The following is a 14,153-nucleotide window of genomic DNA, read 5'->3' on the forward strand; positions in this document are numbered from 1 at the left end:
AGTCTGTGATGTGTGTGTGTGTGTGTGTGTGTGGAGAGGCACATTTACATATTTGCATAATTTCGATGTTGACACAGGCTGTTTGTATGTCAGGATGCATTGGGCTTTGGGAGCGCACTGGTGCTCTCTTACTCACCGTGTCATTGTGCATTGCTGTGCTCCAGGGTTGGTCTATTTAAATTTCATCTGAAGGCGACATTAGTCACCACTTGAGAGTTAGAGGAAACAGGAAGGGTAGATTTAATGAAAAAGGGGGACGACATTTGCTGTAGACGACGAAGGGAACAGGCAACAGACAGAGAAGATACAGCACTCAATGCAACATACTGTATGAGACACTTGTTACCACTGTTCCTCGTTCCTGGTGCGTCTTACCTGTGCTTAGCCTCAAACACTCTGTCATTTTTCAGACTTTTCCTCTTGTCCCATTACATTATGAAAACATAACAACTCTTTGTGTTGAAACCCTGCTGTAACAATCACCCTTACTGAGCAGCTTGCATTACATTTTGACAGCTCACAGATGTAAATAATCCAATTAATGATGGCTGAATTCCATTCAGTTCCAGGTCCCGACTTATGGGAACTAAACAGTGCCGCCATTAATGTTATCACTGCTTTTCCTGCAAAAACATGTCAAGACGTCTGCTGTGAAAAAGGCCAATAGCTCGCAATAATGTAATGGCAGTAGCTTCTCAACTTGAACACTTATTCTGTGGCTGGCTCAGGTTAAAGGTCAACCTTCTCAAACATCTTCAGCACAGATACAAAAACAATTTGTGCATAAGCTTCTTTAATTGTCCAGCCAGTTTCCCCTGATGCAAAGGCATGAAAACAGAAGATATCTGTAAGAAAAACAATGTGTACCACAGTGAATGACAAGTATGTTGGGAAAACCTTTTTACATTTTACAAGTTTTAATATTCTCTCTATACCTGGCTCTTAAAGTGCATGCACATGTACTATTAGAGAGAATTTGTTGCTTGTTTTGTTGATACATAAGTGTATTAGAGTGATATGTTTAAAGAACTTAAAAAAAAACAAAGTGCAACAGTAATTCATATTTTAATGGAGCAGTTAATGAAAATGCACTTACAGTTTGTTTTTGTGTTTGCTTCAACATATGCTTCAATAGTGGCATATTATAGCAGTCTACAGTGGCACAATCCCCAGTCTGCAGGATTACAGTCAAATATTTATACATTTTCACATGTGAAATGTATTGATGCCACTTGAACTGGCAACAAAGCAGTCTTTTCTGAAGAGTTTCAAGATTCCTTGTTCTCATTTCTCCCAGCCTTTTCCTCCTGGCTGAGTGGGCAGCCTGAGCCCCACTAGGCCAGCCGCTTCTTCTGGGCTGCACTCTCCTTTGCCATGGTAAAGGTTGTGCAGGGCCAGGTGGTTCCTGGTGGATGTCAACAAACACAGGTATGTGTGTGAGGCATGGTGTGCCTCCTGCTGGGCACGGCAGTACCTTTCTCCTGTCACCTGTGAGCAGGAAAAAGAAAGGAAATCAGATTATCATCCCAATAAATCCACATTAATAGATAAATCTGATGGAGGGTGCTAAGTTGTCCTCTCTTTTTTTGTATTCAATCGAGTACCAAAGAAAAGAATAATGTAAGACTTTGTTTATGAAGGAGATAGCCATGTGACCAGTAATAGTATACAACATAAACAAATGTATGCTATCACAGGGTTTTATGCCATAATGCGTCTTTGCCTTCATTACATGTGTTCCACAGCCTACAGAGATTCACATACACATGATCGGGCCTTTGGGGCTTTTCAGACAAATATGGGACAAATACACAGTGACATGCAAGAGTTACTCCTTGCTGCTGTGCTTCAGTGATTACACATGCATTCAACCTCCCTGGTAAGCCATCTTCTCTCAAGCATGAATAATACAGGCTTTACGCCAACATGTTTAAAACCCCAATGCTTCATTTCAACAGGCAGCGGCGCAACAGAGAAACATGAGGACTCACAAGCACTTAAATAGACATGTGTAGAGATTGTTCAAAAGAAAGATTAATACAACATTAGGGCTGCAACCATTATTTGATTATTAATCGGTTACTAAATCATAACATCATCTCTATCAAAACATCAACTACTTAGGTCATCGATTAATCGGTAGGAGTGTTTTTTCAAATTACAACAAGTTCCCTGATTGAGGGATGAGAATATGTTCAGGTTTCTTTGCTCCATATAACAAAGAAATCATTAAAACTGAATAATTTTGGTTTGTGGACAAAACAAGACACATAAGAACATAAATATTTCCAGGTTTGGTAAACACCGATCATCATTTTTCAACAATTTCTATTTTACAGACCAAACGATTACTCAATTAATCAAGAAAATGATTAAGATGAATCGATTATGAAAAGAATTGTTAGTTTCAGTTCTATACAACATTCATTGAGTTATGAATAGAGAGCTGAATCTGGAGTTGACAGGTGATGGGGAAAAAAGGGGAAAATGTATCCAATGTTTTTCCTCACTGCAAAGATAGATGTGGTCTTTAGGCACCTTGTTTTTGATTTAGATTTTTTTAAACATTTATTTATCCAGGAAATATCCATTGAGATTAATAATCTATTTTCCAAGGACACCCTGGCCATAATGAGCGACAGTTTTGCATAAATACAAAACAAGCAATTAAAATATGGAACAAGGATAATGTAAATAGTGGTAATTCATAATAATGTAATGACTTTATTCAGCTTGTTTCACATTCACGCAGATAACGATCATATAAACACGTTCTGATGTAACTCTGCGTTTGGACAGGTCACAAAAAGTGAGCCATGCTACGTTAGCTAATATTAGCATGTCCTTGTGCTCCATTTGTCACCTTGTGCTTAAGTAAGTCAGGGTTGGAAAAATAAACACTCCAATAACATGGATATTTGATACATTTCTACATTTTACGAAGGGTTGAAAAGCAAGAGACATTTTCACATTATTATGTAAAATACTAGCAAATAATACAGCTATTATGAGTGTTATCTTGCTAGCTCCCGTTAGCAATGTTGCCAAAATAGCCAACCGTCGCTTAGAAACTCGCCTTATTTTTACGAAACTGGTCCATGACATAGTTGTAGGCCAGTGACTGTCTGTACACCGGTCCTTGGATGGTTCGTAACTCTTTTAAGATTCCTCTGCACACTCGCAGCGGCGATGCCATCTCTGATCTGTGGTCAAATTAATGCTGTGACTACAGCCAGGCATGCTCAATCCACGACGCACAATCGATCAGACGACACGCGCGAATGTCGACCACAAGGCGGCGATGTGTCACACTAAAAAGTTTCAACCGGCAACACCTGTGAAGTGTGTTCCGTCCAGCGTTTTCCTGCGGCTGTTTGAAGGTAACAGTTCGTCTTTAACAGGCTAAAACAGCCTTCAAATCAAATGTGAACATATAATCATAATGGAGACACGTAAACAATTCAGTTTCCTCCAGCTTTTTCTACTATAATTACCGTTTGTTTGCGTGAAGTGTTTAACGGTTCTGAACCCCAGTTCTTAATCCGAGCACACACGTGAAAAAGGGGTGTCGTTCGAACATATCATGTCAATATACTGTATTGTTAAACGTTTTTTTTCTCCATGACATATTTTTTACAGATGTTTGAGACTTGGCAAAAGCTGGAGTAGAGACGGTTGGATGTGTCATTCCCATGCTTGATGATCCATTCACCTCCACCTATTCTCTTCTACCACATTTTGAGCTTCATCTACATGGCTTCCACCCTCAACGTCACCATGAGGTAATTCCAAAATGTCCTTATTTAAAAGAAGGCACACGAAAACCCACTTTGAGGAACGGTTAGCATCTTTTTGTTTATTTCTTCTCATTTTCTAAACATTTAAATCAATTAATAGATGAATAACTGAGCAAATAAATGGGTAAATGTAACCACCAGTTAATGACTAACAACAAAATAAATTAAGAAATAATCAATAAAATCTGGAAAAACCTTATTCCAAAACCTTTCTGAATTATAGTAGCAAGACAGGCCTAATATTTTGGTTTATTTCAAGTGTAACATCTACTGGTTGGTCATTATAATTTGATGGTGATCCATATCACCTGCTAATGTTTGTCAACCTTCATCTGATCTAGTGTGAAGATCCTTCATTTATCATCTTGTACTATATTTTAGAATAACTGTCAGTAGATGAGACTGGGGGGATTTGTAATCATATTTGAGACATTTCAGTATCTGACAGCATCTCCTTAGCCCTTTCTTTCCATTCTTTACTATAAATAACTACTTTACATTATTGGTACAACACGACACATACACCTCAGTGTTGCCTGTTGGAATAAATGTAAAGCTTTTTTAAAGAGAAATATGCAAATTCTTTCCTCACTTCAGTGCATACCTTTCCTATCCTACACAATGCAGTGTTGTGTCATCATTTGCATATCAGGTGAAATAAAACAATCTCAGTAAATGAAATCATCTTCCACGTAGCAGAAACCGAGAAAATTGTCTGCAGCCGTTGGCTTTTAAAGGTACTTCTGGCCACCTAGTTTGTTTGCTTCTAGCTTTGATTTGGACCACTTTTGAGCAGCCATCTGTCACTATGGCAACGCTGAGTTTGTCTCAGTGCAAATGTAGAGGGAAAAAAAAGATGCTGGCTTCAAAACACCATGGACCTGAACAGAAAGCCTTTTTAATGCTTGGTTCAATTTAAGATTAAAGATGCTGGTACTTCTTCATACAGAGAGGAAAAGCAGTGATTTCAGATCAAAAATCAGGGTCATATTTAATATGTAGGGACTTTTTTGTCAGTGGATTACGCCAACACTGTTCAACTGGAGAATCTGAAGCAGAGAATACACCTGCAGATTTTAAAATGATAGGTGTTTGGATTGTGTGAAGGCAGGTCACAGGTCATTTAACCAGCATTTTACACCCAATGTTTCCTGTTATTTGAGCTTGAGTATTGATAATTGACTCTAGGGGGAGCCAGTCTCTTATCAGTTTTGCACACCGGTTTGCTTCCTCGACATTTGTTGGAAGGCACCCCCCCCCCCCCCCCCCCCACCTCCTCCTCTCACTCTCTCTCTCTCTCACACTCTTTCAATGAATACTAATGCAGCGAGTGGGCCCACCTCCCATCTTTTTTGCAGGGATGGGCGGGAGAGGGGAGACAGAGCAATTCCAGCTCAGTATCCTTCCTCATGAGGCAGGCAGTGCTTGACTAGCAGCAGCCCCAATGCCTTTTTTTTTTTTCTCTCCCTGAGCAATATTGATGATACTGTGCGTTGCTGCTGCAACAATGTCCAACCTGTGTGAGTGGTACGTGATATCAGTCCAGAGTTGAGACAGAGAGGAAAGGACATCTGTGGCTTTTGTCATCTGGATGGGAAGGCTTTTTTGGGAGGAGAGACAGAAGAAAGCAGAATGCAGCCGGGGAAGGGGAACAACTGGCACTAGCCAATCTCCCCTTCCACATATAGACTGGAGACAACGGAGGCTACTGGAGTATTTGCTTTTATCTTCCGTTTTTTGTTCTTCTTTTTCCTCATTGCGCTGCTGGGAGGTGCTTTACCTTTTCATTTGCTTGCTCTCTCGGTCCTCTGTCTTCTCATCTATTTTGCCATTTACCTGGTCAACAATTTCCTCTATTTATGAGCCAGACGAGGAGGGAGAGAGAGGCAGAGAGACAGAGAAAAAGAGAAAGAGAAAGAGGAGGGGGATTTTTTTTGCCCCCGTTATCCTCTTTTTTTCTCCCCTTCATTCATTCTTCCTTCCCTCACTGCTATCACTTGCAGCCCTTTCTATCCTTGTGCAGCCCACGCTCCCTCCTCCCTCCACCGCCTGCCTCCCCCTCCTCCTACTCCCCACCGCTCCACTCACTGTCCACCCGTAACTTTAACTACTCCCTGAGTCTTTTAATTTCCTCACTTTAAGCAGTTTTCATAGAGACATTATAATTGGCTTGCTTCTGTTTTCTATTTATGCCTTTTTCACTTTTGTACCTTTTCCTATTTCCTCCTTCTCTTTTTTCCTTCTACCATCCTATGCATCTTTTTTGGGCGATTCTTAAATCTAACCATAGGTAGGTCTATTTAGTGTCTGTCTCAAAGTCTTTGTTCTGTTTGTGTATGCAAGGTGTTTTTGTGTTGGGTACACACCTTGACACGCACACACACACACACACACACACACACACACACACGCACACACTGGCCTACAACCTAGCTTTGGCTCCCCTCCCATCTGGCTCTCAGCTGACTGTTGCCTCATACCATGTCATCATCACGTCACTGTCCCCTCGCATACTATAATCTGTGTGTTTCTGACTTGTTTTTTTTATTTTTGTTCTCCTCAACCGAGGCCACAGTGACTCATCAAGCAAGCACCCCCTCCGGTCGTCATCATGGAACCACATTTTGACTTTCTTGTCATTTCTATGTTGTTGCACAAAAGTCTCTTCTTCTTCTTCTTCTTCTCTCATTAAAGTGTCTGAAAGGCCCCGCTGTCACACACTGTCCTCCTCACACGTCCGTTTGCTTGCCGTCATGCACATTGCGAGACGTCCACACTCCACGTTCTGTGCAGAGAATGTTCATTATCAGCTCATTAGAGTGAGGTGTGTCTGAGTTTCCTCACTGAAGGTTTATCAGATGAAGGTCAACTTGAGCAAAAGCGTAATTCATGAGCGACGGTGCACAGTTGTTGCAAAGCGTATTTAAGCCGACACTTGTTCATTCTGTAGGGGAGTCGTCTGTTAATACTCCCCTCTCTCGCACTCTCTCTCTCTCTCGCTCTGTCTCTCTCTCGCTCTGTCTCTCTCTCCATCCCTTGCTCTGTCTTGTATCTTCCTGAACTGACTTTCATTCCTGCAGACAGACACACACACAAACACTCAAAGAGAATTGGCTAAAAAAAAACCTACCGGCTTCATCATCAAAAGGATTTTCCCTCTTTTTCTTTCCTTTTTTCAAGCCTCTATCTTTTTAATCACCTCTCGTGGTCTCTGTTTTTCACCATCACTTTCAGCCTCGCCGAATTGACCCAATTATTGATTTATCTATCATTTCATGTGTGTTCTTAGTTTTCAACAGCATTGATGTTCGACCACTTCACGTCATTGACTTGCCAGCGTCAGACAGGAGTTGCCATTTATTTAGCATTTTGGTGACATTGCAGTTCATCAGCTTGACTTCTATCCATTCAAAATACAAATGGCAGATTTTTTGTTTTATTTTACAAAAATGGAAGATGTGTTGACTCGTATGCGTGAAGCTGACTGGAAAGAAACGGAATAATTTTGCGAGTGTGTGTGTTTATCTGTGTGTGAGCTACAAAAGGAGGCACAGCAATCGATGGATGCATAGCAAACCACACAGTTCATTTCCTTATTCATCTCATCTTTTATATTTCCACGTTTTTTTCTGAAGGAGATTTAAAGCCTCTTATCTTCATTACATGAAGATTATGGGAAGTGGGACTTTTGAGCAGCCGTCACCTTGATAAAGCCACTCTGGATATAGCTGTTTTTCCTGTGGAATTACCCTTTAAATCCTGGATTTGATTCCTAATGACAAAAATAATTAACAATAATCAAAAACTGCTCTAAATTCGGGACCCTTTTTTTTTTTTTGACACTTTTTTTTGACTGATTTCAATATTTCTTTTTCAACTATTGAATCGGAATGGGATTTTACTAACACGGATTAAAGACTCAAGCAGCATCTTTGTCTCTTAGTTTGTATGATCATTTTTTTCCTGCCTACAAAATTGATTAGATTTAGCATTTGTCAGTGTTAAGGGTTAAATAGGTGAGTACGGTGCTTTGAATCCATACATGCTGTTGCTGTTGCATGTCTTGGATGATGATCATATTAATACATCTTAATCTTTAGCTTCATATTTTTGGTAATTGTGTGTGTGTGTGTGTGTGTGTGCATCTGACATGGATGTATGTGTGCTGTGAGGTTGGAATTTGAATGGATATTGACGTATTATCAGAAATTCCTTGACAGTTTACCACCATTTATCCTTCCCCCCACCTCCCATGAGTATTCAATTTCATACATGCATACTTTTTATTCATGCGATATAAAATCACATGAATGTGCTTGGAGCTGTTGAGGTAGACTTAGTCCTTAGCTCTGTACTTTATCCTCTGCCTGCCCAGTGGAGGACAGCCACTGTAGCCTGTCAGTGCAACTCCACGCTCTTATTTAATGCAGTGAAGTGTGTGTATGTGTGTGTGAGGAATATATATGTAGATCAATAAAGTAATATACAAGAGGAGACACACTACATTGCCCTTTTTGGAGTGTAATTATTTTTTTATCTGCTGTTTTTCTTTCCTCCAAAGACATAAAATGCTTCACAGCAGGTGACTGACAGTATTTCTCATGTCTTTGTGAGGAATGTGAGGAATTACATTTGTGCGTCTTTTTTTGTGTCTGCAGCGAAATTCACGTTCACACCCACTTTCTCTCATTCTCACTAGCACACACACACACACACACACACACAGACTTTCAGGGACACACACAAATGCACACATGTCCGTCCGTCCATCCATCATAGGTGCAGCAGCGATTGACCCCTTTTCTCTGATTAACTTTAGTATCATTCGGCTGACAGTTAGAATTTATACAGTGTGCATGTGTGCGTATGTGTGTGCATGAGTGCACATGGTGCCCAGTCAAGGTTACAGCTCCATACCTGTGAAATGCACCTGGGACCTGCTCTCATAACCCAGGGCCATTACCCATTCTGCTTGGTGCTCTTGGCACACATGTGACCCCTATAGCCCATCTACAGATGAGCACTTAAACCCAGGTAGTCTGTCAAAGCTGTCACAGCTGCCACGCTGCAAAATGGACATCTCGGGTGCAAACTGCCACTGACATGCAGCTCGCAGCTGTTTGTTTGTTTGTTTGTTTTTTGTCCTTTAATGATCACAAAAATAGTAGAAAACACAGTTAGACGGTTGATGTGGTGGTTGAAGAGGTGGCAGCAGCAAAATAGACAATGATGTGAACATCATATCCCACTTAACTGTAAAACTGCTGTTTTGATGTGACTTGATTTTTCACTGGTCTTCCCAAACGTAGCTGTGTGGAAGAGTTAGGAGTCACTGTCCAGGTGAACAGTTGGAAAGATGGATACAGCCGAGTGTTTCTTCCATACAAAACGTGTTGATCATGAAAGAGCCAGATTACATCATGTCATGTTATGTTTTCGTGTCATAACGGAAATTATTTTAATAATATTTTGTTAAATGTTTTTTTTAAAGAGCTTCCACTTTCGTGTAAGCCTATGTTTCAGTAAAAAAAAAACTCAACTTGTGACGTCAGACCAAAGTCTTTTCATAGAGCTTAAGAAATTTTCCTGGCTCAGTTTTTGCCGTTGCCATTGATAAACAAGCCAGGAGAAGGGAGACAGCAGGGGCTAAGGAGATTCATAATCCTATCCCTTCCTGCAGATTCTCTCCCTGTTCCTCTCTCCCCCCATGTGCTGCCTAATGAGACAACAATACAACTCCTATGTCTGGCTCTGAGCGCTGCATATGCATTAATGAAACCAGCAATAACACTCGATTAGGTATTTCATTTCCCACTAACTTCCCCCTCCATGTGCCACCAGAGGATTTGCATGTTGGTGTGTGTGTGTGTGTGTGTGTGTGTGTGTGTTTGTGTCAGAAGTCAAACCTGAAGATGATTTTAGCTCATGAAAATCCACAGCGTGGTACGAGTTAACACTTAACACCCCGGATTCACATTATGTGTGACACCATGTGACAGCCTCATCCATCATCTCGTTAAATGAGTGTATCAGGGTTGCCGAGCTCCATCTAAAGCTCGTAACGTTCTGCAGCGTGTGTCTGAATCCGGCTCGGCCATTAGAGGGGTAGAGGGAGGCCTATGTGGGACGACTTAAAAAAAAAAAGTACATCTCAATTTTATTGGCAGCGTAGTCACTTCAGGCAGGCAAAATATGGGTCATGATCTGATATAAAAAGGCTCTTCAATAATTCATCGGCGCTGATTAAGAGCACTTGTATCGTCGCAGACGCTGTCCACGAGAGGAGACGGCCGAGCAAAGTGTGTACAGAAACAGCAGCGTTTATGACTCTTTTGTGGGATTATTATGAGCGAAAGAAACAAGCTTAAAGAGCCTGAGCGTTTCCTATGAGCAGCGTTGGCCTTCTTTGATGTTTTAATCTACTCTGCATTCCACCCTTCTGTTTCATGTGTCGACTGTGAAGTGGCGGGCGTACATGTGACGAGTGTGTTTGTCTGTGATTATGTGTGTGAGTTTGTGTGAGGCCCATCAATCTATGAAATATGAAAAGAACAATCTGTTACCCCGCAGAGATTGGTTTATTATTCATTGACACATTTCAATTAATTATTCATTTATCTAAAGTGAGACTCCCATTCTCCCCTTTACTTTAGGCACTCCTACGGACTCATGAGGGGGAATATTTTCATGATGTATTTTATGTATAAATCAGGGGGGGTAATAGAGTCCTGTTGTTGTGAGAGGAAGACAGAGACAGTACCAGAGGACGTTTAAACAAGTACACCATTTATCATATTGTTCTGTCGTCTTATCAAGACAGGACGGTCACATTGCTTTTCAGTCGAGCAGAAGTGGCCATCGCAGTTAGACAGACGGCTGTATGTAGAGTTGTGTATTTTAATTTGCCCTCATTTAATCAAACCTTACTTATTCTAAGGGAAGCGGGTCATCGTTTGCACTCGGTGCCACCGCACACTGAACTGTTATGAGAGTCTAACTGGCTGTGACCTGCTTCTAACCCTCTGTCCTCCCTGTTCCCTATGCAATAACAGACTGGCTGACGTCAGACAAACAAGCAACGCTAAACATCTCTTCAGAGGAACAGAAGTGAAGCTGCTCCTGTGGAGCACAATTACCTCGGAATTGCTGCTTTACCCTCCTGACCCCTCGAGGATTTCACCTAAAACTGCTGTGAGTTCCTGGTGCCAGTCAAATAGCCCCCCCCCCCACACACACACACCCCACTGTTGTTTCACAATCACCACTGAAAGGACTACGATGTGGAAAAGAGATACATGCTTGGCGAATCTCACCATTCATGAACATCTGTATTTGCTTCAGCAAACCTAATGAGGTGGTAGAGTGTAATTCAATTAATTATGATGTCTAAAATGCTTTTATTTGATATTTGATTGGAGTGTGGCCTGTTGGAGCGAACAGGAGTGAGACCTGCAAATGATAAAGGAACAATTGACATCCACAACCATTAATTAAACTAATCTTTCTATTCATTTGCTAACAAAGTTGATGGATGATATCATCCCAGGTGGTTAGTCTTGTCTCCTTGCAGAAAAAGTCTAAATTTAAAGTCGTTTCAATGGAGGCACATGTGGCATATGAGGGTTTTAACGAATCTGTTTTGCTCTATTTAAAATGTTTTTTTGTTTTTTTTTAAAGTCTATTTCAACACAGTGTGAGAGCTTTATTGTCACAAAATAGCTTTTATGACAACCCCACAGGCACACTAAAAACAAAATCTCAAGGCAAAAAGAAGAAGTACAACAAATGAATGATAATTAGAAGTTATAGATCAGATAACTAACGGTATGAAAAATAAATAAAAACAGAAAGAAGAACTTAGAACAAGTGCTTAACAAGTATACAAACTGAGTGTAGCCAGGAAGGAAGTAATGGGTTATAGATTTCAGCGTTCAGCAGGTTCAGGGTGGCGGTGTATCAGTGGCAGGGTGGGTCGTCTTTCGACCAGAACGTTGTGGGTTTGATCCTCGGCTCTGCTCGTCTGTCAAAGCTGTCGACGCTTGCTGACAGCAGGTGGATGGACTTGATAGATGTTTGGTAGAAAAAAAAAATGAATGAATGAAATGAAAATGAAAACAAACCATTTATGGGCTGTTTTTGAGTGTAGAGAGTCTAGAAATTGAAAATTCCTAATTATAATCTTTTGTCTCTTGCTGATTGCAGTTGAGCCTCCCTCAGTCTGAGGCTATGAGAGGGAGAGAGGAGTCCCAGGCCGCACCATCATGCTACTTCTGAGACGCTGGGATGAGTCTTTGGCTGGCAAAACACAAGGTGAGACGATATTGATGCATGAGGCTGCTCTGCAGCCTGAGCTCCTCTTACCTTTCTCTCTCCTCTGTCCCTATAGAGAACGTCCCGCCTTATCTCACCTGTGTGTGTGTGTGTGTGTGTGTGTGTTAGTGCGTCTGCAGCCTGGCTAAGAAAGTGTGTGCCTTTCCTAAAGCTCAGTGATGGATGGTCTAAAACTTCTGGAGGGCTTTTTGCTTTGTATCTCACGCCGGGTTTGCTTGAGGGTCAGGGTAATGGTTCAAGGTGGAGCCTACAGACAAATGGTTTAATCCTGGGCTTTTAGCACAGTGTGCACTTTGATCAATGGCATGCCTCAGTGCGTGGACGTTCAACATCACCCAGCCCCTATTGACTATCGGCTTAATTTGCATGCCTCTACAAGCATTGATCAGGCAATTAAGGGATGTGTTGAATGAGATTTTTGTGGTGGAAGCGTGTGTCTGTGCTGGACATGTTTGTTTACTTCAGCTGCGTTTATGTGTGTGTGTGGGATGGTATATGTTTTTTTTGTGATAAGATAAAAGAAGACATTTTTCTCTCTCTCTCTCTGCATCCAGGACCAAATTACACAGAGCAAATGTATTTGCCACAAGAGGCCGTTATCATATGAGCACAATTCTTTGTTTTCTGCTACAATCTGCTTTTTTGTTTTTTTTTGTTGTTCACAACATTACTCCCAAACACCTCTCTACCTTTTGTCCTCTCCTTTCCCTGCCTCCTCCTCTTTTCATCTCTGCCCATACACTATTAATCAGCCGTGACGTTTAAGAGACTCAGCTTCGGTGCAGAGGAGCAAGAGTGAGAAAAATATTTTTTTTTTTGGACAGGAGACAGTGGTTGTTGGGTGGGGGACTGTGTGCACACAGTGTGAGCAAACTGCAAATGCTGCCATTACACAGTTACTCCTATTACTTGAAGCCACAAGCCTTCGCCAGCAGCAGAGCGGCAGTGCAGCTTCATAATGAAGTGCCTCTACTTTGGCCTTCTGTCGTTAGCTGAAAGTCACACAGCTGCCTCGGCTAATGCTGACGCTGCAGATTGCTTACTATTGCCTTACGTCATACAAGATTACATCAATTAGCAGCGAGGGTGAATCTCATTAACATTGCTGGCCCCACTGCCGTTGAGAAAAAATGGGCATTAATACAGTTAGCCTTTATTGCTCTGTGAAGCTTTTTGTTATTCATTTTTGAGTTTAGAAAAAGCATTAGCCGGAATCATGGATAAAGTGTGGTCTTATTAGAATAATAATGCCTAATGACCTTTTTTAAAGGGAATTTTGGCCCCTCAGTATGTCACCAGCACTCGGCACCATTGATTACATGTAAAAATGTCCATTCATTTCCATTCAAATCCAATTAACAGCAGGCCCTGCATTATCATTCATGCTCAGTGCACAAAAGTGGGGATTTAATGTGTAACATACAATATCTACCCATTTTCTAACGCTTTATTCTCCGCATCAAAGTCGCAGGGGGCCCCATGTCAATCTCAGCGGACGTAGGTCCATCAAAGGGCCACATAGAGACAAACAACTATTCATTCTCACACTTACGGTCAATTTAGAGTGTTCAATTTACCTAATCCCCAAATCTGCATGTTTTTAGATAGTGTGGGAGGAAACTGGAGAAGCTGTAGAAAACCCACACACACACACAGGGAGAACATGCAAACTCGTGTGGCCCGTAACATACAATGTGATATATGAAGTCCTTTCTGATAATGGCAGATATCTGTGTATATACAGTATGAGCCGTTTTCCTCTCAGTGTTTCAGGTGTTGCATTCTTTTTGCTAAATAGGCCAGACTACATATGAGCTTATTTTTGGAGAATAGTCATAGTTGACATTACTCTTCTTTTAAGTTTAAAAAAAGAACCTGAAATCAAAGAAAGTTTTTTTTTTTCTGTTTTCCTCCAACTGTGTCTAGATGTGGAAGTGAGGAGGCTTTTTATGAAGAAAGGGACAAGAGGAAAAAAAGATGAGCAGAGAAGGAAGTGATTTGCTGCTTGTTTCTGTAGATGTGTGG

The 14,153-nt window shown here is 41.2% G+C and overlaps 2 protein-coding genes across 4 annotated transcripts in view; one reads left to right on the plus strand and one right to left on the minus strand.

The window, feature by feature from the left end:
• Positions 1–1,049: 1,049 nt before the first annotated feature.
• fmc1 (formation of mitochondrial complex V assembly factor 1 homolog) lies at positions 1,050–3,254 on the minus strand. Its single transcript, XM_058653476.1, has 2 exons — positions 3,077–3,254; positions 1,050–1,488 (listed from the first exon to the last, which is right to left on the minus strand). The coding sequence occupies exons 1-2, from the start codon at positions 3,194–3,196 to the stop codon at positions 1,285–1,287; spliced, it is 324 nt and encodes a 107-aa protein (XP_058509459.1). The 5' UTR covers positions 3,197–3,254; the 3' UTR covers positions 1,050–1,284.
• Positions 3,255–3,303: 49 nt separating this feature from the next.
• The window catches only part of grin2ba (glutamate receptor, ionotropic, N-methyl D-aspartate 2B, genome duplicate a), a 122,481-nt gene continuing 111,631 nt past the window's right edge, over positions 3,304–14,153 (plus strand). Inside the window, exons 1-4 of one of the 3 annotated variants that reach the window (XM_058653369.1) lie at positions 3,304–3,380; positions 3,640–3,782; positions 10,850–10,988; positions 12,000–12,107. In XM_058653369.1, coding sequence (XP_058509352.1) covers positions 12,081–12,107 — 27 coding nt within the window. In that variant the 5' untranslated portion in view covers positions 3,304–3,380; positions 3,640–3,782; positions 10,850–10,988; positions 12,000–12,080. Of the gene's footprint in view, positions 3,381–3,639; positions 3,783–5,192; positions 6,088–6,896; positions 7,814–10,849; positions 10,989–11,999; positions 12,108–14,153 lie in introns of those variants that run through there. The other 2 variants (XM_058653368.1, XM_058653370.1) reach the window with 2 other exon arrangements.

Source organism: Solea solea, chromosome 16, assembly GCF_958295425.1.
Source record: "Solea solea chromosome 16, fSolSol10.1, whole genome shotgun sequence".
In the NCBI taxonomy this organism is placed as follows: domain Eukaryota; kingdom Metazoa; phylum Chordata; class Actinopteri; order Pleuronectiformes; family Soleidae; genus Solea; species Solea solea.